The sequence below is a fragment of the Ictidomys tridecemlineatus genome, chromosome 4 (assembly GCF_052094955.1).
Source record: "Ictidomys tridecemlineatus isolate mIctTri1 chromosome 4, mIctTri1.hap1, whole genome shotgun sequence".
Classification (NCBI taxonomy): domain Eukaryota; kingdom Metazoa; phylum Chordata; class Mammalia; order Rodentia; family Sciuridae; genus Ictidomys; species Ictidomys tridecemlineatus.
The window spans coordinates 382,194-408,589 of NC_135480.1; the positions used below are offsets into that span (position 1 = coordinate 382,194).

The 26,396-nt window shown below is 56.3% G+C and overlaps 1 protein-coding gene across 1 annotated transcript; it reads left to right on the top strand.

The window, feature by feature from the left end:
- The first annotated feature begins 587 nt into the window (after positions 1–587).
- Ptdss2 (phosphatidylserine synthase 2) lies at positions 588–24,884 on the top strand. Its single transcript, XM_078045241.1, has 12 exons — positions 588–808; positions 5,830–5,931; positions 14,574–14,656; positions 17,707–17,774; positions 21,455–21,589; positions 21,803–21,853; positions 22,316–22,429; positions 22,662–22,780; positions 23,243–23,357; positions 23,426–23,571; positions 23,669–23,854; positions 24,222–24,884. Exons 1-12 carry the CDS (start codon positions 693–695, stop codon positions 24,406–24,408), a joined length of 1,422 nt encoding a protein of 473 aa, XP_077901367.1. The 5' UTR covers positions 588–692; the 3' UTR covers positions 24,409–24,884.
- The last annotated feature ends 1,512 nt before the right edge of the window (positions 24,885–26,396 follow it).

Below are 26,396 nucleotides of genomic sequence, written 5' to 3' on the forward strand. Positions count from 1 at the left end.
TTCTTTATGCCCCCTCCTCGGTTGAGGGCCTGGGGATCAGGTGAGCCCCACCCCACTCTCTTCAAAAGGGAGCTCCGTTTCACTTTCAAGTGGGCGGGTGCCAACCCGGAGCCGAGGTGCACACCTGTAACCCCAGAAGCTCTGGAGGCTGAGGCAAGAGGATCACAAGGTGGCACCTTAGGGAGGCCCTGCCTCAAAATAAAAAATAAAAAGGACTGGGGCTGTGGGTCAGCGACCCTGCGTTCAATCCTCAGAACAACGATACTAACAATTAATAGCAGAGTTGAGGCGTCCAGCTACCACCGGGGTGCACGGGGCGTTTCCACCTCCTCCAAGGACCCCGACACACGGCAGCAGCCCCCTCTCGTGTCATTTCGTGGCCCTGTCAGCCTTCACAGCGGCTCCGACCAAAGCCGACGCTCCCTGACACCTGTGATTCTGGGGTGACCCACTGTGTTCTTTGGCACAGTTTCTAAGACACCAACGCCACGGCGGGCGCGCGCGGGCCTCTCCGTCACCTAGCAACCGGCGGCGTCCTCCCAGCAGGCCCTGCGCCCGGCGCCCGGCAGACCCCGCGGCCCGGCGCGCACTACGCGTCCCACAATGCCCCGCGGCCCCGCCCCGCTCCGCGGAGACCCCGCCGGGCGGCGCCGCGACCCCGGCCCTGCGCCCGCGGCCTGGACTGCTGCGCCATGCGGAGGGCCGAGCGCAGGGGCGCAGGGGGCTCGCGGCCCGGTTCCCCGCTGCCCGACGGCCGCCGTAGCACCGAGTCTGAGGTCTACGACGACGGTACCAACACCTTCTTCTGGTGAGGGTCGGGGCTGGGGGCACCCCTGCCAGTGGCGGGGCCCGGTTGGGGCGGCCGAGAGGGCGCACCCAGCCCTGGTCGGCCGGGGTAGTGGCCGTGTCGGAGGGGAGGGTGCACCCCTGTCAGGGTCGGCCGGGGCCGGTGGCGGGCAGAGCGGAGAAGGTGCACCCTGTCGGGTCCCCGGAGTCGGTGGCCCTGTCGGAGGGGAGGGTGCACCCCTGTCAGGGTCGGCCGGGGCCGGTGGCGGGCAGAGCGGAGAAGGTGCACCCTGTCGGGTCCCTCGGAGTCGGTGGCCGTGTCGGAGGGGAGGGTGCACCCCTGTCAGGGTCGGCCGGGGCCGGTGGCGGGCAGAGCGGAGAAGGTGCACCCTGTCGGGTCCCCCGGAGTCGGTGGCCCTGTCGGAGGGGAGGGTGCACCCCTGTCAGGGTCGGCCGGGGCCGGTGGCGGGCAGAGCGGAGAACGTGCACCCTGTCGGGTCCCCCGGAGTCGGTGGCCCTGTCGGAGGGGAGGGTGCACCCCTGTCAGGATCGGCCGGGGCCGGTGGCCGGCTGGGTGGGGTGGGTGCACTTCTTGTGGGTGGGGGCCTGAGACAGGGGCCCAGGTGGGGTTGGGATTGGGGTGGTGGGACCACGGGCCAGGGAGAGGACACCACTGGGTGGATCTGGATCAGGTGAGGTCGGGTCTCCCAAGCCATCAGTGCTGGTGAAGCTTTCCCAGAGTCCCCTGCCTGCTCCAAGCCAGCTCAGAGAGGCTTTCCCCGGCCTCAAAGTCAGTTCACACATACACACCTGGCATTTCCACTCTGCTGGACAGGCTTGGAGGCCCTGACCTGTGGCAGCAGTGTGAACTGGCTTAACAAGCATGCATGTCTCTGTATGCCAGGGTTTGCTGAGCTCTGTGGAGCAAAGGCTGTGGTGTTGCTTCAATGCCTCTGCTGGTAAAGCAATGGTGAAGCCAAGACTTGGGGGCAGGCTGGCTCCTAGGTCTTTACTGTGGTGGGGGCCCAGGAATAGTTGGAACTACCTGTGCTCTGTTGTAGGGCTGAGGATATTAGCCCTGACTGACAGGTGCCAGGCATGATTCCATGACCTTGGACTAACCCCTCTTATTTGTGAGAAAGACAAATTCATACACCAGAAAGTACAATTCATGAGAGCAAGTGTGTGGCCCTTCTTTGCTGCAGGAGACTCAGTTCTCATCCAGTGGAGCAATGAGTCCTGGGGTGGGCCCTGGGCAAGCCCTCAAAGAGACAGACGCATGGCCTTTTGGAAAGGATACTGTACAGAAGCAGCTCCAGGAGAACTGAGCTGGGCCTTGTTGGAGAGCACATCTGATCAGGGAGTGAAGGGAGCCTGGCAGGGGAGTGACTGGACCTTTCATGGTATGTGCCACCACCCACATAGGGACCTGTGAGGTCTATCTCCAGCTTGCAAGTGGGGGAGTGGCAGCTGAGAGATAACCTTTGAAATTGGTGGGAAGAGGGGTTGGGGTGGGGGAGTGGCCCTGCTTCTGGATTGTGTTAGTATCTTCCCTGGGTGTGGATAGCTTCAGTAGGGGGTTGGCCCACAAGCCCTGCTTTGAGAATGGTATGACCATGGAGCTACCTGGAGGAAGAGATGTGTGGGGTTGCCACAGGTCATTAGAGGTATGGCCCCAGAGCCAGTGCCACATGGACTTCTTCAGTCTCCAGAGCCCTTTAGACATCAGGCCTCTCCATCCGTTCCTGTGTGCCCCTGGCCAGGAGGAAGGCACTATCCTCTCACTACACTGCTGGTGATGGCCAGAGCCACAGAGTCTTAGAGGAGATGGGGGCGTGTTCTCCTTGTTTCATACTCATATGTTAATTTGGCCAATCATATAGCACATATTTTGGGGATCCCTGCTGGGTGCCGTTACTGTGGTAGGGAAGAGGGCAGAGGACTCTACAAGAGCTTAGCTTCTGTCACTGTCCTGGAACTTGAGAAGGCATGAAGGTGCTGGCCAGAGGAATACTGAGTGTGCAGGATCAGCAGAAGCCTGAGCATTCTCCTCTCCCAGTGCCATGGCAGCTGTAGCAACTCCAAGAAAGGCAGGTGCTAGGTTCTTTGGAAGTGCAGACTAGAGGCACCAGGGGTGTTTGGGGTGCAAGTGCCTGGCGGAAGCAGAGCTTGCCTGTGAGAAGGCTGGGGATCAGAAGGCTTTACAGAGGAGATGCAGGGCTGGCTGGCTGGCTTCAGATACCACCTGCATGAGTATCCTGGGTGGTGTTCTGCTTCCCCCCGACCCTGTGTGTGCTCATAGGAGCATGTTCTTAGTAAACCTTGGAGTGGGGGGTGGGGGAACTTCATGTTTCCCTATGAAGGTGACAGGTGCCTGGTAGAGGATTATTGATGCTGCCTGCAGGGTCATGCCATAAGCTCCTTCTGGGTCTTCCTCACTGATGCTGTGCTAGGGTTGTCAAAACTCTATTGTGTTTTGTACTGGGGATTAAACCCAGGGTGCTTTACCACTGAGCTACATCCTCAGTCCTTTCTCGTTTTTATTTTGAGACAAGTCTCACTAAGTTGCTAAGGGTCTTGCTAAGTTGCCCAGGCAGGCATTGAACTTCATATCATCCTGCCTCAGCCTCCCAGGTCTCTGGGATTATAGATATAGGCTACTGCACCTGGCTGACTTTATCTTTTAAAGAAGTTTTATTTCTTTTTGCAATGCTGGAATTGAACCAAGGCCTCTCCATGCTAGGCAAGCGTTATGTCTGAGCTATTCTCCCAGCCCATGTTTTAGAATTTTAATAATGAATGCTACAAAAAGCTAATATAGATAAAGTTTAATCTTAAAAAGTGGAATGACTTTAGGTTCCAAAACTCCCAAAAGGAACTTCTTATTTTCAGGGTTTTTCATTTTGAAAGTCAGCTGGGCTTCTCTGGGGCCAGTGATGGCTGCCATGTGCAAAGGTTTGGGTCTTGGTGACTACTTGGCAACCACAGAGCCTGCAGTTTGTGTCCAAGGTGTCAAGGGCACTGCCTCCTATCCCATTCATTATTCTCTCTGAAAGGGAACTTCTAAGGGAACATTGAGAGCTGCAGGCTCACTGTGAAGAGGGGTCAATTTGTGTCTAAAAATTGGAAGGGTTGCAGACCACCACCTGGAGCAGCTCCTGTGCGCTCTGTCACTTTCACTGATGGTAAAGCCCTAGGAGGAGTTCCACCCCTCCTGGCCACCTCCCACCAGGGAGGATGTCTGATTTTTTGAAAATGTTTACTGGATGCATGTGTCTCAGAACTTGGAGCCTCCAGTGGACCTTCTCAGTCATTGAGATCAACACATCTTAAGTAGTCTTTAAACCTTTAGCCTCAGGAACATGTGGCTGATCTTAGATGCTTCTCAGTCATGCTGGATAGAGCTTTCCCAGCGTCGCCCAGTCTGGGAAGCATGACTGGCCAGTTGATGCCTTTATAGTCTTGCCTGCCAACAGGCCAGGAGGGCAGTGTCACAGCCTGGGAGCCTAGTGGAGGCCTGGGTGGCCCCGGCCCTTTCTTGATGATGCCTCAGTGTTCTCCTGATTGGTCTTGGCAAGCCTGCCTTCCTAGCCACTCACAAAACAAGCATGCTGAATGGCAGCTGGGCATTTTCCACTCATGGCAGAGAGCCAGCTACCCCTGCGCCCTCCCCTTGGGGGTTGACTGAAATCCCAGGATTTATGGCAGCTCTTGTCTTGTGCCTGATCACAGGATCCAGAGCTTCCTGTTTGCCCTGGCACTGTACTGGGAAGGTGGTGGGAGGTACCACTGAGCACACCTGTCATCCTGGGAGGGCAAGGAGGTCTGCCTCTGGAGTGTGTTACCTCCAGACCCCACAATGCGTGGAGGCACACATTCTGTGTGCAAGACAGGGAGCAAAAAGGTGGGTCTTGTATTTATCACGAAGAGTTAAAGTCAGCAGTGATACATGAGTACACATGTTTACAGCAGCACAATTCACAATAGCCAAACTATGGAACCAGCCTGGGTGTCCATCAACAGATGAATGGATAAGGAAATGAGGTATATATACACAGTGGAGTTTTATTCAGCTGTAAAGAAGAATCAAGTTATGGCATTTGCAGGAAAATGGATGGAACCGAAAACATTGTATTAGGAGAAATAAGTCAAACTCAGAGGGTCAGAAGGTCAAGGTCCAGTGTTTTCTCTTGTATGCAGAAGCTAGAGAGGAGAAAAATAAGGGTGGGGAAGATCTCATGAAAAGGGAGATGGGTAGAGGAAAGGGACTGGGAGGGAGACTGAGAGGGAAGGGGAAAGTGCTGGGTAGTGACACTGGCCAGTTATATTGTTAAATTGTGTGCACATGTGGCTGTGTAACAACAGTCCCTTATGGTGTACAGCTGTAGTGCACCAGTTAACAACATGGGGGAAAAGAAGGGTCTCGCTCTCCAGCAGCACTGGTGTCAGCAGTTCTGAAGTCTGTCCTGCTGCAAGCCTGTGGGCTGATGTCCCTCCTCAGGGTTCCTGACCCTCCTTCCTGCCTTGGACAGGACAGTGATGGGTCTTTCTTGTTCCTGCTCCTTTTTTCCTGAGGCCAGGAAGGGAGGACAAGCACTCAGTGACTGCTTGAAAGACAGTGTGGCCACCTACCTCAATGGGCAGAGTCAGATTTTCCAGGTGATCTTTATGTCTTCAGGAGAATGGAAAGATAGTGTTCTCTGAGGAGGCTGGTAAACAGTCAGGTTGCCCTGGGCTGACCACTCCCTAAAAGACCACAGGGAGATCATTAGGTTAGTGGAAAGTCATGGTAAAGAAGCCAAAGGCTGAAGTCACTTTTAAGACCTGGGGAAATGACTTCTGGGTTTTAATTTTACTTGTGAAGTAATGCCCCCATGTTTCTGTACATTCCAGCACTCAGCAGATGTGGGGCTAGTGTGCAGAGTGCTCTGCTGCCAGCCAGAGATGCCCATTTGGCTGGTGGTGAAGGCCAAGCCCTCCCATGCAAGAGGCTGGGTGCGTACTGCAGGCCATGCCCTGACACTGCCTGTGTTTGGATTTCAGGCGAGCCCACACCTTAACTGTGCTGTTCATCCTCACCTGTGCGCTGGGCTACGTGACTCTCCTGGAGGAAACGCCTCAGGACACAGCCTACAACACCAAGAGGTAGATGTTGGCATGGAGGGCGTGGGTCCTGGCTGTCCTGGGCTGGGCTCCCCACCTTCCCTCAGGTGTGTCTGTATCCCCCGCTCCACAGCCGCTCTTAAACCTCTGTGGCGTTTCTTGCCCTGGAACTGGCCACCAGTTTCCCAGAATTCATGTCACCTCGTAAGTCACTTGCAGCTTGTGCTACCACAGCCTCCAGGGTGGGCTGCCGAGTCTGTGGCTGCCCCCTAGCTGGCACAGTTCTCCGGTGGTGTTGAAACTAACACTTTTTAAATATTTAAATGACTTTGACATACCAGGTGGATGCCCAGTGGCCACCTGTGACCTCATTTCTCAGGATTCTCCCAGGCAGACTGGTCACAAGGCTTTGCTTGCAGCCAGCACCTGCACTCCGAGACTGACCTAGTCTCAGCGAGTGGGGTGAGCTGGCCTCAGAGCAGTCCTTAGTCCTCACTCTCTGCACTAGGTGTACTCGGCTCTTGCTCCTGGGAGCCTCAGGCTGGTGCAAAGCTGCTGTTCCCTTTGAGGCCCAAGCCCCACTTGTGCAGTAGGACAGCCCCAGGAAGCCAGATGGGCCTGATGGGGACAGAAGCAAAGGGAGGTGCTCACGACCATTTGAGCTGGGGCCATGAGTCAGCCCTGGTTGTGGGCCTTGGGCTTGTGGGGTCTCATGGTCACAGTTCTTGGTAGTGCTTTGTTGCTTTTGAAACTTGTTGGTGTTAGTATCTGCCGTGAGAATTAGGTAGACAGATGGTATGTATAGTATGCCCCCATAGATGTTGCCAGGCCCTGCTAGGTGACCATATCCATGCCACGTTGCTCACCATGAGTGTGGGAAGCTATGGTACACCTGGGTGCTCAGCCTGTCTGTCCAGGACACTGGAGCTACCCACCGTAGACCTCATAATGGTGCTCATGTCCTTGGGTGCAGCCAGGCACTCTGGTGAGAAGTTGCTGTCCAGCTGCTGGGCCTGGGAGGAGCCAGCCCCCAAGACCCCTAGCCTTCACTGCACAGGCAGGTCTCTCCCTGCCTGGCATCCTGCCCACTCCTGCCTCACGCTCTGGGTTTTCCTCCCAGTCCGCTTGGCTAACTCTTCTTCTGTTCTCCAAGCCTTAGGTGTCAGCTTGCTCCCAGGCCCTTTGCTCTCTGGCCCTTTGTGTGCCTTGTTGGTGCCTCTCCTCATCTGCAGGACCACCTGGGCCTCAGGCAGCCCCCTGCCTCAGTTGCAGGTAGAGCCTGCAAGCTTGTGTTTCCTGGGAAGTTGGAGATGGCAGGAGAGAGCGAGCCCAGGAGCCTCGGGGCTGGGCCTTGGTTCTGCACTGGTGCCTGTAAAGGGGCTGCCTGTGGGGCTGTGAGGCTGTCTGTCGGCAGCAGCCTGCATCTGCCCAGAGGGAATCTCCAAGTGGAACTGGGTCTTTTCTGTGGGTTCATCTGACAGTGCCTGGGCACTGCGGGGGCGGGGGTCTGTGGTGTCTGTTGGACACATGGGAAGAGAGCCTCAGGAAGCAGGACTTGGCCAAACCTTGAGAAGTGTTCCCTGGGGCAGTAGGGGAGGAAGGCCTCTGGTTCACTCTCCAGCACTGAAAAAACAGAAGGGGTTCCTCTGTATGGGAAGTAAAATTAACCAGAGATGAGTCGTCCTGTTGTCACTGGGCAAGAATTGTCACAGGGAGGAGTGAGCCCCTGCCCATGAAGAGTAGGCCTGTGTCACCAGACACCTGTCAGGTGAGTCACAGAGCTGCACTGCCCCCAGGCTCTGCCCACCAATTCCTGGTTCCTGCTGTGAACAGCCCAGACCCAGAGAGACCCAGAGCTCAGGCCTACAGGGGCCTCTTCACCCAGCACTTGCCCCCTCCTAGGGGGGCCCCGCGTAGCTTCCTGAGAGAGAGGGCAGGGTATGTGAATCCCAGGGACTCCTGAGCACTTTTTCTCTCAAGTTCTGTATGGGGGAACACTCTGTCCCCTCGTCCTTCTGAGGCACCAAGGAACTGTCCCTCATGGCCCATAATTTGGCTGGTGTGGCCTGGACCTGCTCTTGGCTTCTGCCTGGGATACCCAGGCACCCCGTTTGCCTTTGCTGCCCATGGCTCTGCAGCCTCCTCTGGAAGGCTGCAGTGCGTGTGCCTGTCCTGGTCCACTTGCACCCTCTGTGGACTCCCATGCTTCACACCAGGAGCCCCATATCCATCAGACTGGTGCATTCTTGCTGCCTAGGCCCTTTCGGGCCTCTTAGAGGCTACGAGCAAACGCTCGTTTTAATTATATTGGAGTTGTTTTTGTTTTGGGGATCCAGAGTTAAACTCAGGGTCACTTTACCACTGACCCTCGTCCTTAGGCTTTTTGTTGTTGTTGAGACAAGGTCTTGCTGGAATTACAGCCATGTGTCACCACACATGGCGCATGAGAATGTTTTTGGTGTCCTTGAAGATAGGTTTCATATTACTTTTACTGTACTGGGGATGGAACCTAGGACTCACATTTTTTGTTGTTTTTGGTGTTACTGGGGATTGAACCCAGGGGCATTTTACCACTGAATGATATCCCTAGCCTTTTCTTTCTTTTTTGTTTTGAGGCAGGGTCTTGCTAAATTGCCAAGGCTGGCCTTGAACTTGAGGTACCCCTGCCTCTACCTCCTAAGTAGCTGGCCACTGTGCCCAGCTTGTTTTTTTTCCCCCCATGGTCATTTTCTTTTGTGATACCTAGGCATTGAACCTGAGGTCTCACACGTGCTAGTCAGGTGCTCCAACACTAAGCTATACCCCCAACTGTGTTTTTTGTGTTTTGCTTTGTTTTGTTTTGCTTTGCTTTGTTGTTTACTAGGAATTGAACTCAGGGCACTTGGCCATTGAGCCACATCCCCAGCCCTATTTTGCATTGTATTTAGAGAAAGGGTCTCACTGAGTTGCTTAGTGCCTCGATTTTGTTGAGGCTGGCTTTGAACGCCGATCCTCCTGCCCCAGCCTCCCCAGCGGCTGGGATTACAGGCATGCGCCATGGCATCTGGCTCCCCACCCTTTTAAATTTGATCTTGAGCCAGGGTTGCACTAAGTTTCCAGGCTGGACTTGAACTTGTGCCCTTCCTGCCTCCATTGTACCTGGTCATGTTGGGTTTTGTTGGTTGGTTTGGGTTTTGGTGTTTTCTGTTTTGTTTTTAAGATGGGATATCACTGTGCTGCCCAGGCTGGTCTCTAGCTCCTGGGCTCATGTCTGCCTCCCTGTGTCTCTGGAGCAGCTGGTAGCGTAGTCGTGTATCACTGTGCCCAGTTGTCTCTCTTCTCAAGTCAACTTTACTGTCCTGTAATTAAATGACACAGCCCCGTGAGTGTGGGTCAGTGCCCATTGCTGTGTGGAGATGTGGACACTTCCTCAGCCCAGTGGCCTCTGACCCTGTGGCAGGGCACTGCACTTGGCATAGGCAGCTGGGTTTCTCACTTTGTTCTGGTTTGGTAAAATGGAGTTGCTTCATGTACTCTGTGTCTTCCTGGGGATGATGGCCTGTGACGTTGTATGGCCATATCTGTGGGTTGCTCACTCATGAGCTTCAGCCCATTTATATGTGGGAACCTTGGGAGAGATTCCAGATTTTCTCACCCTCACATTTAATTAATTTTCTACAATTTAATAAGTTAAACTTCTTTATACGTTTTAATTGTACAAAGTACATGTAACTAGCAGATGCATTGAAAGTGTGGATTGCTCTTCACGTGGATGACACAGAGACAGCACTTCACAGTCCTGAAGGGGGGCAGAACCTGAGATTGACATGCTCCTGCACCTCCTGCTCAGCCAGTTGCGGGTCAGGACTGGACAGAGCGGACAGAGCAGGCCCTGGACAGCAGAGGGCTCAGCAGCAGACCCACACAGAGCAGTGCACAGACAGGGTGGTCTTGCACGATTGGCACTGCAGCAGCTGTACATCTGCTGCAGAGGACACCACAGACACTGACCTGCGCTCTTCACAGACATTTTCAGATTGGGTTACAGGTCAGCCAGTGTAAGATGCACAGCTATGAGACGTTGTTGGGGAGACAGGGTGCCCAGGTCCATGGGACGTCTTAGGGGGCAGCACCCCCAGTCTATGGGACAGTTTAGGGAGACAGTGCCTTATGCCCCTAAGTCTTGAGATGCCCGTGTAAGTAGGTCACCAGTGGACCTCAGTGAGTGTCCATAGACATCAGTCAGCATCGTGATTAACAGTGGATGTTGGTGAACCTCAGTAGATGCCAGTGTCCATGAGTGGCCATGATGGATATCAGCCATCCGTGGACCATTGGTGAAAGACGTGGTGATAGGTTGGACTTCATTAAAGTGAAAAATCAGGGTTTGCCAAAGACACGGTGAAGTGAGTAGGGAGGCAGGCTATTAGAAAGTTGGCACAGCGTGCACCTGACAAAGACTTGTATTCAAAGCACGTTGTAAACTCCTAAAGCAGACTAATAAGAACAGAAGCAATACAGTTAAACACTGGGCAAGCCAGGTGCACGCCCACACCTGTATCCTCGCTACTCTGGGGGCTGAGGTGGAAGGATCACTTGAGTCCATGATTTTGCAGCCAGCCTGGGCAACAAAGTGAGACCCTAATTTAGAATAAAATAAAATATAAAAACAGGGTGAACGACTCCAACAGACACCTCACCAAGAAGGATATGTATGAGGCACATACCATGTAAGTGATGGCCTGTGTCATGTGTCGCAGGGAATTGCAAATTGCTGACAAGACAGCACAGTAATGAACCCCGTTAGGAGGGCTGACCGTAACCTGACCATGGCGGTGCTGGGAGGTCTCAACTCCCAGGCACTGCCAGCTTGTGCACAGCAGGGGAGCCACAGAGAACCTAACTCAGCAGTCACCCTCCCAGGTGTCCCATTGAGCTAAAGACTTTCATCCACACAGAAGAAACCTGCAGGCGAATATTTATGGCAACGTTATTTATATTGCCCCAAACTGGAAGTGACCACAACACCCTTCAGTAGTGAACGGAGGAAAGAGTGTGGGCCTGGATGGTGCTGTGCTCTCTGCAGCATGGAGGCAGCTGTCAGCTGGGAAGACGGGTCTCAGGCCATTCCTGAGCAAGAGGAGCCAGGTGGAAAGGCAGGGTGCTGCGTGACCCGGCGAGAGGAGTGCAGGAGAAGTGGTTCTTGAAGGGGAAGGACGAGGCCACGCACCGGGTGTTCTCCTTTCTAAGGACCTCAAGGTAGCCTAGTTTGACCTCACCAGCCACCCTGAAATCATACGTAACTTTATTTTCACCCTTTTCAGTGCCAGGGATGAACGCAAGGTCCAGCAGATGCCAGGCAAGCACTACCACCAAGCCACACCCACAGGGCATTTTTATGGCAGTGAGACTACTCCCTCTGGTACTCTACCAGTGGATGTTTGGCACGACGTATTTGTCAGACCCATAGAACAAAGAGTGAACCCCAACTGTGCAGATTACAAACTAGTTTAGGCGTCCCGGGAATTGCAGGCAGACTGGCAGATGCTCACGATGCACTGAGGCCTCCTGGAGCACTGGGCAGGTGCTGAGAGGCTGTGGATGGCAGACGCAGAGGCAGAGGCAAGAGAGCCGCCCTGTGCTGTGGCGTGCTGAGGTTGCTGAAGCCAGGCGGGCTGGAGGTGCAGGAGTTAGAATGATGGTGTGGTAGGAGGTGCTTAGGGTTAGCTTGAAACAGGGACGAATAGTTACAGATAGAAATAGGAGCCATATTTTGGCTTTCTGTGTCCATGGGTTCCATATCTGAGGATTCAACACACCTTTCATTGAGGAAAAACTCACATCTGTTCTGAACATGGAGATTTCTCATCTTTGTCCTCTGACTGATACGGTGTAGCAACTATTTACAAGTTCTGTAGGAGCAGGCCATGTAGGCCATCTGTGGGTGATTTTAGGGTTCTCTACACTGTGCCCTTTTCCTTAAGGGATTCTGGTATCTCCTGGGGATTCTGACACTGCCTCCCGTGGACACCCAGGATGATTGTATGTGCAGACTCAGGTGTGTCCCAGTGAGTGTGCGGGTGGATGATTGTATGTGCAGACTCAGGTGTGTCCCAGTGAGTGTGCGGGTGTGCGCTGAGGCCTAGAGCCAGCCTCCCCTAGCAGAGCAAGCACACCAGTGCTTATCAGCTTCTGGCACCCTCAGTAAAGGACCAGGCTCCAGGGAGTGCCCGAGATGTTCCCAGAACTTCCCATGGTGCCAGGAAGCAGGAGCACAAAGCAAAGCAAAACCCAGCGGTGGGTCCTGCTGGAGTAATATAGAAGCCGACCAAAAGACCCCCCGTGGAGCTGGGGATGTGGCTCAAGCAGTAGTGCGTTTGCCTGGCATGCGTGCAGCCCAGGTTCGATCCTCAGCACCACATACAAAGATGTTGTGTCCGCCAAAATCTAAAAAATAAATGTTGAAAGTTCTCTCTCTCTCTTAAAAAAAAAAAAAAAAAAAAAAGACCCCCCCATGCTCAAAAGAGGGAACAATGGGAGCAAAAACTCATCAAGTAGTGTTGGAATAAATGTCTGTGGTTCATGCTGATGTGTGATTAAATAAACCAATAAGCCCCCGGGTGCTGTGGCCACACCTGTCATCCCAGCACCCTGCAAGGCTGAGACAGGAGGGTGGCAAGTTCAAAGCTTGCCTTGGCAATTTAGTGAGATCCCATCTCAGAAAGTGAAAAAGACCGGGGATATAACTCAGTGCCGGAGCACCCCTGGGTCCCGGGACCTGAAAGAATGAATGGTGGAGGAGGGACAAATGCTCCAGTGCAGGTCCCCAGTGAGTGCTGAGACAGGTCAGGAGGGGAAGGAGGTGCTGCACAAGAGGCCCCGGCCCCTCACCTCACTCCAGCACGCAGGGTCAACACCACAGTCACACCCAAGGTCTCCCCACGCCCTGCAGCCCCCACCTACCATGAGGAAACAGCAGACGGCTCTGAGGCCACTTTCCCAGTCCTTAGAGGTGTGGGTTGTTGGGCTGGGGATGTGGCTCAAGCGGTAGCGCGCTCGCCTAGCGTGCGTGTTCCCGGGTTCCATCCTCAGCACCACATACAGACGAAGATGTTGTGTCCGCCGAGAACTAAATACAATAAATAAATGTTAAAATTCTCTCTCTCTCTCTCTGTCCCCCACTCTCTCTCTCACTCTCTCTTTAACAAAACAAAAAAAAAAGAGGTGTGGGTCGTCAGAAGTAGGGGAGGGCAGGACCCTGTCACAGCAAGAGAGCCTGCAGAGACTGAGACAGGCATCAGGGGACCCAGTGAGGGATCCAGGCGGGAAGGACAATGGGGAGCCCAAGAACATGTGATCAGAGCGTGTGCTTTATTGATTAAAAATTTATTTGAGGGGCTAGGGATGTGGCTCAGCGCTAGAGCACTCATCATGGGTTCGATCCTCAGCACCACATAAAAATAAACAAATAAATAAAGATATTGTGTCCAACTACAGCTAAAAAAGAAAAAAAAATTATTTGACAGTGGTGCACATCTGTAGTCCCAGCAACTCAGGAGGCTGAGGCAGAGGATCATGAGTTCAAAGCCAGCCTCAGCAACTTAGCAAGGCCCTAAGCAACTTGTTGAGATCCTGTCTCTTAATAAAATATAAAAGGGCTGGGGATGTGGCTCCGTGTTAAGCTCCCTGGGTTTAATCCCTAGTACCAAAAAAAAAAAAAAAAAAAAAAATTGAAAAATGTAGGATATTGTTTTCCTTTTAAATTACTTCCTTTGCCCACTGCGATGGGCTTCCAGAGTCCTTGAATACTCCTGCAGAAGAACCTTAAAAAGTCCTCCTCACATACGTGGCCTGGGCGGCTCTGCATGCCCACCTGGAGACCCCTTGGGTGGTGCCCCCTGGCAGGTGTCACAGGTTTGTCTGGGGTGCCTGTTAGCCACCTCTCTTGGTCAGTGTTCCTCTCCCCAGCAGCGCAGGGACTGTGCCTGTTGGGTGGACCTTTCAGGTGCCCTGCAGGTCTCCACCGTGCCTGAGGCTCCTGTCCTGGCAGAAGGGGTGTGGAAGCAGGGCTTGGTGTGGGAATGTGCAGGAGTTCTGTGTGCCCTCAGATGTCCTGGTGAAGATGGAGGGGGAGGGACATTCAGCCAGGGCAGGCCTGCTGTAGAACAGATGGGCCATCTGCACATCCACTGGCCTGGGCCATTTTTCCAGCAAGGGTAGTGGGCCTCTGGGCTAGAGGCTGCCCCGGGAGCCTTGCCAAGGTGGGTACCCACCCTGAGGCCCCTGGCTCCCCCCTGGGCTGTGCCACCACCATGCACCTGTGCGTTGGGTTGGATATATTGGGGGTGTGGCACTTCACAGACAGCTGGTGAGCCTGGTGTTGAAGGAGATACCCCAACAGGCAAGAGCTGGGCCTCTGGCCAGCGTCCCCGGCCTCTGGCTCTTGGCCTCTAGGAGCACCAGTGTGCCCTGATGATGAATTGTGGAGTTGGGACTTCATGTGGTGGCACAATGCCTGAGGCACGGTGTCCCAGAGAGGACACCAAGGTGTCTACTGAGGCAGCTGCTGGGTGGGGAGGTAGTCCAACTCCAGCCCAGCTCCTCCCTCGGCCCTGCCCTTTGGGTGTCCCCTAGTCCCAGCCACGTTCCACCCCACCTGAGAGAAGTCTGCACACACTGAGGGGCTGTTTGTTCTTTGTTTGCAGAGGTATTGTGGCCAGTATTTTGGTTTTCTTATGTTTTGGAGTCACACAAGCCAAAGATGGGCCATTTTCCAGACCTCATCCAGGTAACTGCCCCTCCTCCTCCGTGTGTGCACATGCACTCCTGTCTCGAGCAGCCTGTGCCTGTGCTGCTGGGTGTGAATGTCCTGTCCTCCCCTCTGCCTTGCTCCTCCCTGCGGCCACTGCTCTCTCTGCCAGGAGAGGCCTGGGGTGCAGAGTCCTCCACCTTCCTCCTCTTCAGCCCCCAGGCCCTCTTGCCTCCTCCTCACTCTACTTGGCTCTCCCACCAGCTTTCTGCAGATGGTGGTGTGCCCAGGATTGCAGGGAAGGTCTGTGGCTCAGGCAGGAGACCTGGGGAACCATCCTTGCTGGGGGCTCACCGTCTCCCTCATCCCCACCCTGAGTTCTAACAAGTTCCTGGACCATAGTGCCCCCAACCCCAGATGAGAGCGGGAGGGCACCATCACCCGCTCTGCCCCCACTACCTGGGAAGCCAGCTCAGCACTCAGGGTTGGCCAGTTCCCTCAAAGCTCAAGTGTAGCAACTAGACACGAGTCTGTCTCAACAGCGGGGAGAACTGGAAAATACAAAAATATTTTTAAGTGTTTTTTAAAAATAGTCACAATTAAATTTTGATGTATTTGTGTATGTAGCCTCAAAAATTGGAATCGTACTATATGTGGAGTTTTTGTTTTGTTTTGATGATTAGTTTTGTCTTTGAGATGGGATGTTCATATGTTGCCCAGGCTATTCTCAAACCCTCAGGCTCAAGTGATCCTCCTGCCTCAGCCTCCCAAGTAGCTGGAACTATGGGTGCGCCCCACGCCTGGCTGTTTTTTAGTTTTTGTGGTACATTAGGTAGTGGTGAATCTTGCACTTGCCTGTTGTGTATCTACCTGAGTGTTTTTTAATAAGACATCCTGGGGGTAGAGGTGCAGGGCTAGGACACGTGCCCTCCAGAAGGGTCACGTCTGCCTGAGGGTTAGTGAGTCCCGAGGGCATGAGCAGGCTGCTCCTGCCTGCCCTGGCACCCAGGGTCTCCTGCCTGGTGGGCGGCACTGGGGGAGGCTGGGGAGGCTGCCCAGGTCCGCTGGGGTCCACTAGCTCAGCTTCTGACCCACCCAGTCTTCTTCAGAAGGCACTCAGACCAGAGCCATCGGACAGCGAGATGGCTGCACAGCTGCGGGCACACAGTGAGAGGCAGCGTGGCCACGTGCCTGCCAGGCTGGTGCCCAGGAGCACTGTGGGAAGCCCCACACGCTTACACTCCTGCAGGCACAGCACACCCTCCGCAGCACCCTGCCCAGCACGTGGCCCTGGTCTGAGCAGCAGGGAGGTGCTCAGGACCTCAGGCCCAGAGGCTGCCGTGCCTGTCTGCAAGGTTATGGAAGCCCCACCAGGTTCCCTGGGCGACGTGAGCATCACCCCACCTCCCACACCTGGGGGTTCGCCTCCCCCCCCAGGGGCTGCGCTTGGTCTGAGTGTTTATTTTGAGCTGCGCGTTGCTGCTCTTCAGAGCTCCATGTTTCTTCGTCAGTCTTTGCTTTGTTCACATGGGAAGCCTGTCCTGGAGCCACCCCCGTCCTCCTCAGGTCTGTCTTGATGGTGGACAGGGAACCCCTCCTGACCATCACAGTGTGTGAGAAGTAGATGAGAGTCCGGGGGGCGGGGGGTGTGGGAGGACCTGCAGGCAGCTGTCGGGAGGTGCTCCCTGTGTGGCTCTGCCTGTCTCCCCCAGGGCTTGGTGCAGGGACACCTGGTCAGGCCTTGCCTCTGTGGCCCTTGGCAACCAGGCCTCATTAGAGCAGCAAAAAGAGGTTGCAGTCACCCGTCTGGGGAGCTACTTTAATTGGCTGCAATTCCAAGTGAGGCCCTCTGAAGCGGTCCCGGCCCATTGGAGAAGCCTCCCCTTCGTGGGTTTTTGTTTTCTGTGGTGCTGAGAGTAGGACCCAAGACCTGGTGTGTGCCAAGCCTCTCCACCGCCAAGCTGCAGCAGCCCCTCCTGGCTCCTGCTTGCATGCCACCACAGCAACTCCTGAAGCTGGAGTGCCAGATGCCTGGCACCCTGCTCTTCCTTCTCAGTGGGACATTCCAGTGGGTGGGGACAGGGACTCACAAACGCCAGGAGTCATTCCAGGAGAGAGGAGGGGATGTGGAAGGGCTGCTGGGTGTTTAGGTACGGATTTAAAGGTAGACTAAAGGGATCAGAGATGGTCCGACTTGGGCCCTCCTGAGAAGGGGATCATGGATAATCAGGGATACACAGTGGCAGAGAGGAGGTCACAGAAGGCCTGGTGACATGAGGCATCTCTGGCATGTGGCCTCAAGGGTCAGACCTGTCGAGTGAGTCCACAGCTCCGAGGGTATGGTCCTCCTGTGGCCTCTGGGCCTGGACTGCTTGCACCACAAGCCCTCAAGCAGCTATGGCAGCTCAGCAGCCCACAGGTTCCTCCCACCCTCCAGGCCAAAGTGCTCGCAGCCCACTGGTCCATCTCCTCTCCCTGGACCACACACGTGTCCTGGGTGTCCCCAAGAGCCTCCACACACAGCTTCCTGCTGCCCACAGTCGTCCTCAGCCCTCAGGTGTTTCCCGCATCCACCTGCTGCTGCCTCCTGGGCAGGGCCATCTCTTTCTCCCATGTAGGTCATGGCACAAATCCTCCCAGCAGAGCACTTGTAGTGTGGGCCCCAAGACCTGCATGGTAGCAGGTTTAACACTAGAAGTCTGTGGATAATCATCAGATCAACACATTGACGCAGTGATCCCCTTAAATGTACAATAAATAAAAAGTCCACATTTGCAAGGAAGCTAAGCCTGTTGGAATTAAAAGGTGTTTTAGTGGGATGCAAGGTGTGTCGTCAGAACCTGCTGCGGACTGAGTGTGCAGTTGGAAGTGTGCCCAGCAGGTGCAGGACAGCAGCCATGGGCCTGCTGAGGTGCTGTGGTGAGACGAGCAGGAAGACAGTGAAGGAGAGAGCAGTGGCTCACTCGGCTGGGTTTGACCTTGCTTCATGAACCCCTGGCAGGGACAGAAGCTGCACGCAGACCCCATGGGGCTGGGTGGGCCTGGAGCACAGAGCTGGTCCCTGACGCACCTGCTTCTCGTCTCCACAGCCTACTGGCGGTTTTGGCTCTGTGTTAGTGTGGTCTACGAGCTGTTTCTCATCTTCATCCTCTTCCAGGTAAGTGTCTTTTCTTGTCGGCTAGACTATGGGGACAGAGGACAGAGGAGGCTTTGCACCCTTTGCCACCCCAGAGCACTTGCAGGCAGGTAGGCGACCCAACAGAAGTGGGTGCAGGCTGCAGGGGACCTCCAGAGGGACCCAGGTGTGGGCACAGGCCTCAGATTTGGGGGACGGTGGCCGTGCCTGTGCGCCAGGCCCCTCCGCCACCTTCTGCTTTTGGTGCCGTCTTCCCTCCATGGAGCACCCTCCTGCTGGCAGGGCCAGGACTCCATCCATGTGTGGCCAGGGTGACCGTCTGGAGCAGGCCTATGGCGCATGTCACAGGTTGTACACCTCAGGACAGAAGACAGTCCCATGTCCCCCAAGCTAGGCCCCCTTGCCAGTCTCTCCACCCTGCCCTGTCTATACCTGTGAGGTCCACCTGGTGTGGGCAGCACCACCCCATTCATGGCCGAGGTATGCCACTGTGTGGGTGAGCACAGCCTGTCCACCAGTGCAGGCGAAGGGGCTCAGGATCAAGCTGCTTCAAGAGATACAGGTTCCCATATCTCTGGCAGATATGCAGGGGTGCTCACCGGTTGCAGGCTGGCCGTGGTGTGCATTTGTCATTCCGAGACGTGCCAGTACCCTCCAGTGTCATCTTACATGCTGTGCAGAATGAATCTGTGGGAACGTGGGGCCACCTAGCTGGCATGCAGTGATATCTCAGTGTGACGTGACTCTGAGCCAAACCCCGTCCAGCTGCCCCAGGCCTTGCTCAGGACCCCACAACACACAGCGGGCCACCCCACAGGCACCCCAGACTTTCCCTGCCTTTCAGGGTCTGGCGGCTCTGAGAGGGCAGACGAGTGTCAGCAGCACAGGCGTGGGGATGGGCTGCGTCCCTCCCTTCTAGGGTTGTCCAAGTGAATGGGAGGACCACCTTTCCAGTTCTGTTGAGAGCAGACAAGGAGATGAAACCCGGGGCCTCACACGTGCCAGGCAGATGCTGAGCCACTCCCTGCCCGGCAGGTGAGGCCTTGCTAGGGACTGCATCAAAGCCATACAGCAGTCTTAGAATATTATCATCTTAAGGTTATTAATCTTTTGATCCACCAACGTGGCTTGTCTTTCCAGTTATTTGGGTCATTTTTAATGTCTTCAACCATGTTTGTAATTTTCGGAATTCAAGTTTGTACTCTTTGTTAAATGTATCCTTAGGCCAAGTGCAGTGGCTGTAATCCCAGCAACTTGGGAGGCCGAGGCAGGAGATCACAAATTCAAAGCAAGGCTCAGCATCTTAGTGATACCCTAAGCAACTCAGCAAAATGCTGTTTCAAAATAAAATATCTAAAAGCTTTGGGGATGTAACTCAGTGGCTAAGTGCCCCTGGGTTTGACCCTGATGCCAGTGGGGGAAAAAATTGTAGGATTTGAGTTGTAACTTAGTGGTAGAGTGCTCGCATAGCATTGTGAGTCCCTGGTTCAATCCCCAGGACTACAGACAATAATAATTCATTTTTTAAAAAATAGAAATTTTAAGAAATGAATTCCCGGGTATTTTGTTAATTTCGATGATATTGAGTGGAAGCATTTCCTCGGCTCCACGTCGGGCTGCTCACAACTGGTGTCCAAGCTCAGCTTGCCTTTGCACCGTGCCCACTGAGCACAGTTGTTAGCTCTGCATCCTGGGGTCCTGTCTTCTGGCTCCTGTCGCCTGCACACAGATGGGCGCACTCTTCCTTCAGTTGGGTGCCTTAGACTCCCGCTTCTTGCTAACTGCCCTGCATGGAGCTCCTGCAGCAGGTGCCTGCAGGAGCCAAGAGTGTGGACCTTTGCCTGTTCCTGACCCGGGAGCCCTGTCCTCCTAGCCAAGTGTGGCCTGCACTCCAACTCCCCTGCCCAGGCACTCATCCATGAATGCTGTGGCTGCACTGGGTGTGTTTTTGGTGAAGTGAGCTGTTGGTCTGGGGCTTTCCCTTTACCGATAGGAGCATTATATCAAGTGGTCTTCTTTCAAACCGGCCTTGTGTTCTGGGCACAGACCCCCACCTGCCCGCGGTGTGCGGCCTTGTCTCTGTGTCCTGGACTCGGTCTCCCAGTGTTGTATCAAGGTTTTGCACCCATATTTGCAGGAGGTGCTGGGCTGCTGCAGAGCACAGGTGTGTGTGCGGGCCAGGCCTGCTGCAGAGCACAGGTGTGTGTGCGGCTGTGTCTACACACAGACCTGGAGCATCTTCTGACCTCACACCTGGGCTCCTCAGACGTCCCATGATTCCCTCAGGGTGGTGGCCCCTGGCCACCAGGCGCAGTATCACAGTGTCCGGCTGGGCAGCCGCTTTTCTCCCCTCCCCTCTCTCTACTGCTCCCTCTGAAGTGAAGTGGGGCCCCGGCTCCTCTCGGGTAGAGGAGTCCTGTGTGGGGAGACTTGTCCCTCCTCTACCCTATGCTGACTGTCCAGTCTCTTATTCATGTCAGCATGAGCTAAAGGTGCTCACTTTGATTCTGGGCACACTTAATGCTACTGCGTTTTGTTGTGCAAACTCTAGGCCACCAGCAGCTCCCTTGTTCCTCCGTTGCTCCACACACCCATCTCTAAGGATTCCTTGTTTCTGGCTTTGCTTTCTGGAGCACTTCCCAGTGCTGTTACTGCGGGAACTTCAGGTGCTTCCTGGGCACCCCTAGAGTTGCCCTTCCTCGGGGGAGGATGGTCCTGGAGACGGGTCAGGGCTCTGAGTTTGCCCCTCACAGGGCCAGGCCTGCTGCAGAGCACAGGTGTGTGTGCGGCTGTGTCTACACACAGACCTGTGAACACAGCTGAGCTTGTGGCCCGCCAGCCTCCCTGCCTGCCACACCCTGCCCTCTGAGGGAGGGCCATGGAGTCAGGGGGTCTCGGGCTTCCACGGGAGCACAGTGGCCCTGACCTTGCCCGTGGCCTGGCACCCCATCAGTCTAGACTGAGCTGGGCTTGGAACTGTCTTCCTCAAGGAAGGAAGGCCCTGGCCCAGCTGGACAGTCACTGGAGCTGGTCTTCGGAGCCCTGCCTTGGCATGTCTGGCCCCCTGGTCCCGCTGGTTCCCAAGGCATGTGACTTAACAGCATGGCTGCTGCACAGTGTCTCCTGGGACAGCACAGGGACACGTGGCCCTGACTAGGGATCAGGGGTCCACAGTGCTGGACAGCCTCCTCCTGTGTGCCTCCTGTCCTAGGCACAGCCAGGTCCTGTGGCCAGGCACCTGTGTGTTCCTGCTTTGCCACCCTTCTTGGGTTTCTGTTTTATCATTTGATCTTAGGCCTTCAGCCACCTCTTTGTCCTTGGCCAGTGGCCTGCTCCAGGGCCTGCTCTGTTGGGGCTTGGTCCCCAAAGAGCACTTTGTTTCAAGGCTAACAGTATCTGGCTAACGTTGGCATCTGTGTCTGGGAATGCTGTTGTCCTGATGCTGTGTGAAGAGAGAATGTCCCCAGCCAGGGTGGCTTCTGCGGTGGTTACTGGCCCTGGACAGGGTGGGGAGGAGCAGCAGGCAGTGCTACCTTGTCAGACCAGACCCGGGAGCACAGGTGAGAGATGGGGCCAGCTGTGCTCTCTGCCAGTTCACTGGAGCTCAGGCTCCCCTGATCTCCAGCCACTGCTGGGACAGGAGGGCCGCTGGCACAGGCCACTCTTCTAGCATGCTGTCAGAGTCCCCATTGGCCTTGCAGACAGTCCAGGACGGCAGGCAGTTTCTGAAGTATGTTGACCCCAGATTGGGAGTCCCGCTGCCAGAGAGGGACTACGGGGGGAACTGCCTCATCTACGACCCAGACAACAAGACCGACCCCTTCCACAACATCTGGGTAAGGCGTCGCGTCCAGGGCTGGGCTCCGCCAGCAGGGGCTGTGTGGTCCACAGGCAACCACAATATCATGTGTGGCAGACCTGGTCTCACGCTCTGGAGCTGGCAGGCGCTGCTTAGTAGAGTCGGCCTCTGGGGCTGGGTGGGGGCTGGCCCCAGGCCATGACCTGCTGCTGGTGAGGTCTGTGCTGATGACTGCCCATGTTGCCCACAGGACAAGCTGGATGGCTTCGTTCCTGCCCACTTTATTGGCTGGTACCTGAAGGTAAGTGATCTCCTGTGGCACCCACACCCTGGCTCTCAGACCTGAGCTGTGTGCTGGCAGCTTCTGGCCACAGGGTGGAACATCCAAGTGTGTGGGTGGGCAAGTCCTGGCTACAGAGTATTTCAGAAAGGTCTGCAAACCCCTGGGACCCCTAACCTTGCCACCTGGGTCTGCGCTGTGGCCAGCATTGTTGGGGGAGGCGGGGGGCAGCTAGGGAAGGCCAGAGGCCCCAGCGTAGGCTGGCTGCCAGTGCACTGCTTGCAGCCTAAAGTGTTCCAGCTGCACCTGCCTTGGGAGCTCAGTGCTGGATGTGTGGGCGCCTCCGTGTGGGCTGAAAATCTAAGACTGAGGCTGCTGGAGGGACCCGCCCATCATGCCCACCTGGGGCTGAGGGCCTCCCTCCAGCGGGCAAGCTCCTGTGCCGAGGGACATGGAATGACCGGTGCAGGCTGCCTCCCACAGACTCTCATGATCCGCGACTGGTGGATGTGCATGATCATCAGCGTAATGTTTGAGTTCCTGGAGTACAGCCTGGAGCACCAGCTGCCCAACTTCAGCGAGTGCTGGTGGGACCACGTAGGTGCGGGGGTGGGTAGGGCGGGCGGGGTGGGCTGGTGGACCACGTGGGGGCGCAGGGAAAGGGGGGCACTGATGGACCATGAGGGTGCAAGGGTCCCTGTGTGGGCTGGGGGACCACATGGGTGTGGGGTCCTGGGTGCTGGGCCTGTCCTGGGGTGGGGCCAGGTTGCCCTGGCCTCCTCTGGACGAGCCCAGGCACACAGCATCACCTCTCCTGGTTCCTGCCCAGTGGATCATGGATGTGCTTGTCTGTAATGGGCTGGGCATCTACTGCGGCATGAAGACCCTGGAGTGGCTGTCCATGAAGACCTACAAGTGGCAGGGCCTCTGGAACATTCCAACCTATAAGTACGTCTCAGGAGCCAGGGAGGGGCGGGGGATTGTGGGCCTGAGGCCCAGGCCTGACTGCATGCAGCTCAGGGGCGGTGGGGGTGTGTCTGCCTCCTGGACCTGCTGCCATCCTCAGGAAGCAGTTGCTGTGTTCTGTCGTTTTTACTTTGAGATTTTCAAAAGAGTCAAAGCAGGCATGGTGGTGCACGTGAAGTCCCCGAGGCGGGAGGACCACCTGAGCCAGTTCACACCAGCCTGGGTAACACAGCGAGACCTGACTCCAAAAAAGAAAAAGGAAACCAAAGACTTGGGGAACAGCGGGATAGAGGCTCCCCTGCAGCCTGAGTGCCTGGAGCAGGGGCAGCCCCTGTGAGGGGTGGGGCTGGGCAGAGGGTGTGGAGCAGCCCTGGGTGCAGAGGCAGCGGCCTGGGCCGGCAGCGGCCTGGGCCGTATCCTTAGGCTGGCCACTCTGGTCCCCAGGGGCAAGATGAAGAGGATTGCCTTCCAGTTCACGCCCTACAGCTGGGTCCGCTTCGAGTGGAAGCCTGCCTCCAGCCTGCGCCGCTGGCTGGCCGTGTGTGGCATCATCCTGGTGGTAAGGCTGGGCTGCTGAGGGTGTGCATGGCCAGTGTCCTGCGCAGGCTGACCCTCCCTGTCCCCCAGTTCCTGCTGGCAGAGCTGAACACCTTCTACCTGAAGTTCGTGCTGTGGATGCCCCCCGAGCACTACCTGGTTCTGCTACGACTGGTCTTCTTCGTGAACGTGGGTGGCGTGGCCATGCGTGAGATCTACGATTTCATGGATGACCTGTGAGGGCCGCCTGCCGGGCCGAGGCCGGGAGGCACCCCTGGGGTGGGGGAGGCCTGATGCCTGGGCAGGCCTGGCCAGCTGCCATCTTCTCCACAGGAAGCCCCATAAGAAGCTGGGCCAGCAGGCTTGGCTGGCGGCAGCCATCACAGCCACAGAGCTGCTGATCGTGGTGAAGTACGACCCACACACGCTGACCCTGTCCCTGCCCTTCTACATCTCCCAGTGCTGGACGCTGGGCTCCGTCCTGGTGCTCACCTGGACCGTCTGGCGCTTCTTCCTGCGGTGAGCAGCGGCATGGGCTGTCTGCCTGGCTCCAGGGCCACGGGGGTTGGCTATGGGTGATGTCTGTCACCTCTTGCTTTGCTGAGGTGGCCAGGGTCTGTGCCTGCCCATTCCTCAGGTCATCTGGAGAAGATGGCTCTGGGGCAAACCCCATGCCCCCCCATCACTGTAGATCCATCCTCATGTGGAAGGTCTGGCTCCTGAGAATCCAGGTGGCCCGGCCTACCGTGCCATGGCCCTTACCCAGCCCCTCCAAGAGTTGTGTCCCATGTGGCTTCCTCCTGGCGAAGGCTGCCTAGGGGTCTGTGAGGCCTGCTCTGGGTGTTGGTGTGTGAGCAGTGGTGACCTGGCCTCTGTTGTCCCCCAGGGACATCACCTTAAGGTACAAGGAGACCCGGCGGCAGAAGCAGCAGAGTGACCAGGGCAGGGCTGTTGGCCACGGGGACGGGCACCCGGGGACAGACGATGACCTGCCTGGATCAGGAGCTGCCCAGGAAGGGGCCTCTGAGCAGAGGGTGCTGGCTGGGAAGGAGGGGCCCTCCACCACCTCCTGAGTGCCTGCCTGCCCAGGGCCTCGCCCTCCAGGGGAGGAGGACTGAGGGCCATTCATCCCACTCTGCACTGGGGTCCTGGGCTCCCCCAGGGCTTGCTCTGGGCAGGGGGTCCCGCCCTTCCCCTGCTGCCTGGTCTTCCAGGGCTCTGGCTTGACACACTTGTGCCTGGCAGCACGGCCCAGCACAGGCCACTTGGGGACCTGTGTCCACTCACTGAGTATGGGCAGGGCTGCCCATCCTCCTGGTGACCCAGGGGAGAGAGAGGTCCACCAACACAGGATGACCAAGTCGTGGACGGACAGCAGCATCGAGTGCTTCCTCTGAGCCTTCGCCCCGTCCCAACTCTCAGCAGGACATGGCAGGGTCAGAGGTCGTGGGACCTGCCAGTGGGAGGCTCTGGGGCCCCAGGCACTTTTTTTGGGGGGGTGTTGTCTCTGCGAGCAAACAGAACAAATAAAGTGACCGTGGAGGTGGAAGCCCGTGCTCCTCCCTGCTAACCCAGAGGGTACAGGGCCTGCGGGCACAGCCCTCCTGGGGATCTGGAGAGTCCAGCAGCTGTGTGTGTCATAGGGGCAGGGCTCGTGACTGCTGGGGAGTGGCTGCAGAAGACGGGCAGCTATCCTCTCAGGCTGGTGTCTAAAAAATTTGAAGCTATTTCCTGCTGTGCTGGGGACAGAACCCAGAACCTCACACCCCCCACACCAAATGCTCTGCCACTGAGCAGTGCCCGGCCTGCCCCATTCTCCACAGGACACTGCGACCCCCACCCAGCCTCTTCTGTAGTGGGCACTGGGAGGTGCCTGGCAGGGTGCACAGCAGGACCTGCCTCCAGGAGGCAAGCATCAGCTAAGTGTGCACCATCCAGTGCCCTGGCTTCCAAGGCCTTTTGAGTCTTTTTGCTCACCATTTTTGGGAAAATTTCAACCCTCCAGAAGCTGTGCAGGCAGAATCGCATGCACACAGGCCTCACCCTAGACACTAGAGGACAAGCCTTCTGGAGTGGCCCAGTGGGTGCCACTGGACCTCATGTTGTCTCAGGCCTGCACAGCGACCTCCCAGGGACACTGCCACTGCCACCTTCTGCTCACGCATGTCGCTCGAGGTTCCTGAGAGCTGTTTCCACTGCAAGGACCCCCCCCCCATGGGTCCCTGGGGATCCCTGTGCACTGATGCCCCTTCCCACCGGGACCTGTGATAAACCTCCGTCCCCCGATGCTCCCTGCACCAGTGTTGGCTGCTGCCCTGGACAGCCCCCCAGCTCTGCACCTCTTCACTGTCAGGGCTGCAGGAGGCTAGGCCACATCTCTCCAGGAGCCCTGATGTCTGGGGCAGTCACAGATCCCGGGCCCCTTAAAGGGTTTTATAGTAGCAATCCCAAATTGCTTCCCAGTCAAGTGTCCCACAGACCACATGAGCAGTCTCCCTGTCTCAACATGGTCAGGGTGGGTCACCTCTGGCCAGCTGGAATTGAGGGGTGGCCCCCACTGTCCTACCCAGGAGGCAGCAGTGAGAGCTGACAATCTGGGCACGGGGTCAAGTGGGGTCAGGCTCAGTGGGAACATCAGGGCCAGCAGTTCCAAGGCCTAGCCCAGGGGGCAGCTCCCTTACAGAAACCCTGCGCGGGTTCCCAGCCCACACGTGGCTTGTCCGACAGCAGAGCCAAGTAGACCGCCAGCATCCGAGAGCAGGCTCCTGAGGTATTAGATCCCAAAAGATCAGAATACTCAAAGTAAACCCGGTGCGGTGGCGCACAGTGGGACCCCAGAAGCCCGGGGCGGGAAGATCACGAGTTCAAAGCCAGCCTCGGTAAAAGCGAGGTGCTGAGCAACTCAACGAAGCCCCGTTTCTGAAGAAAATACACAAGAGGGGATGTGGTTTGGTGAGAGTGCCCTCAAGGGCACAACTGTGCACCACCCCTGCCCCCCCAAGAAAAATCTTAAGCCTTTTTCCTTCTTCAGTACTAGGGGCTTAACCCAGGTGTACTCTAC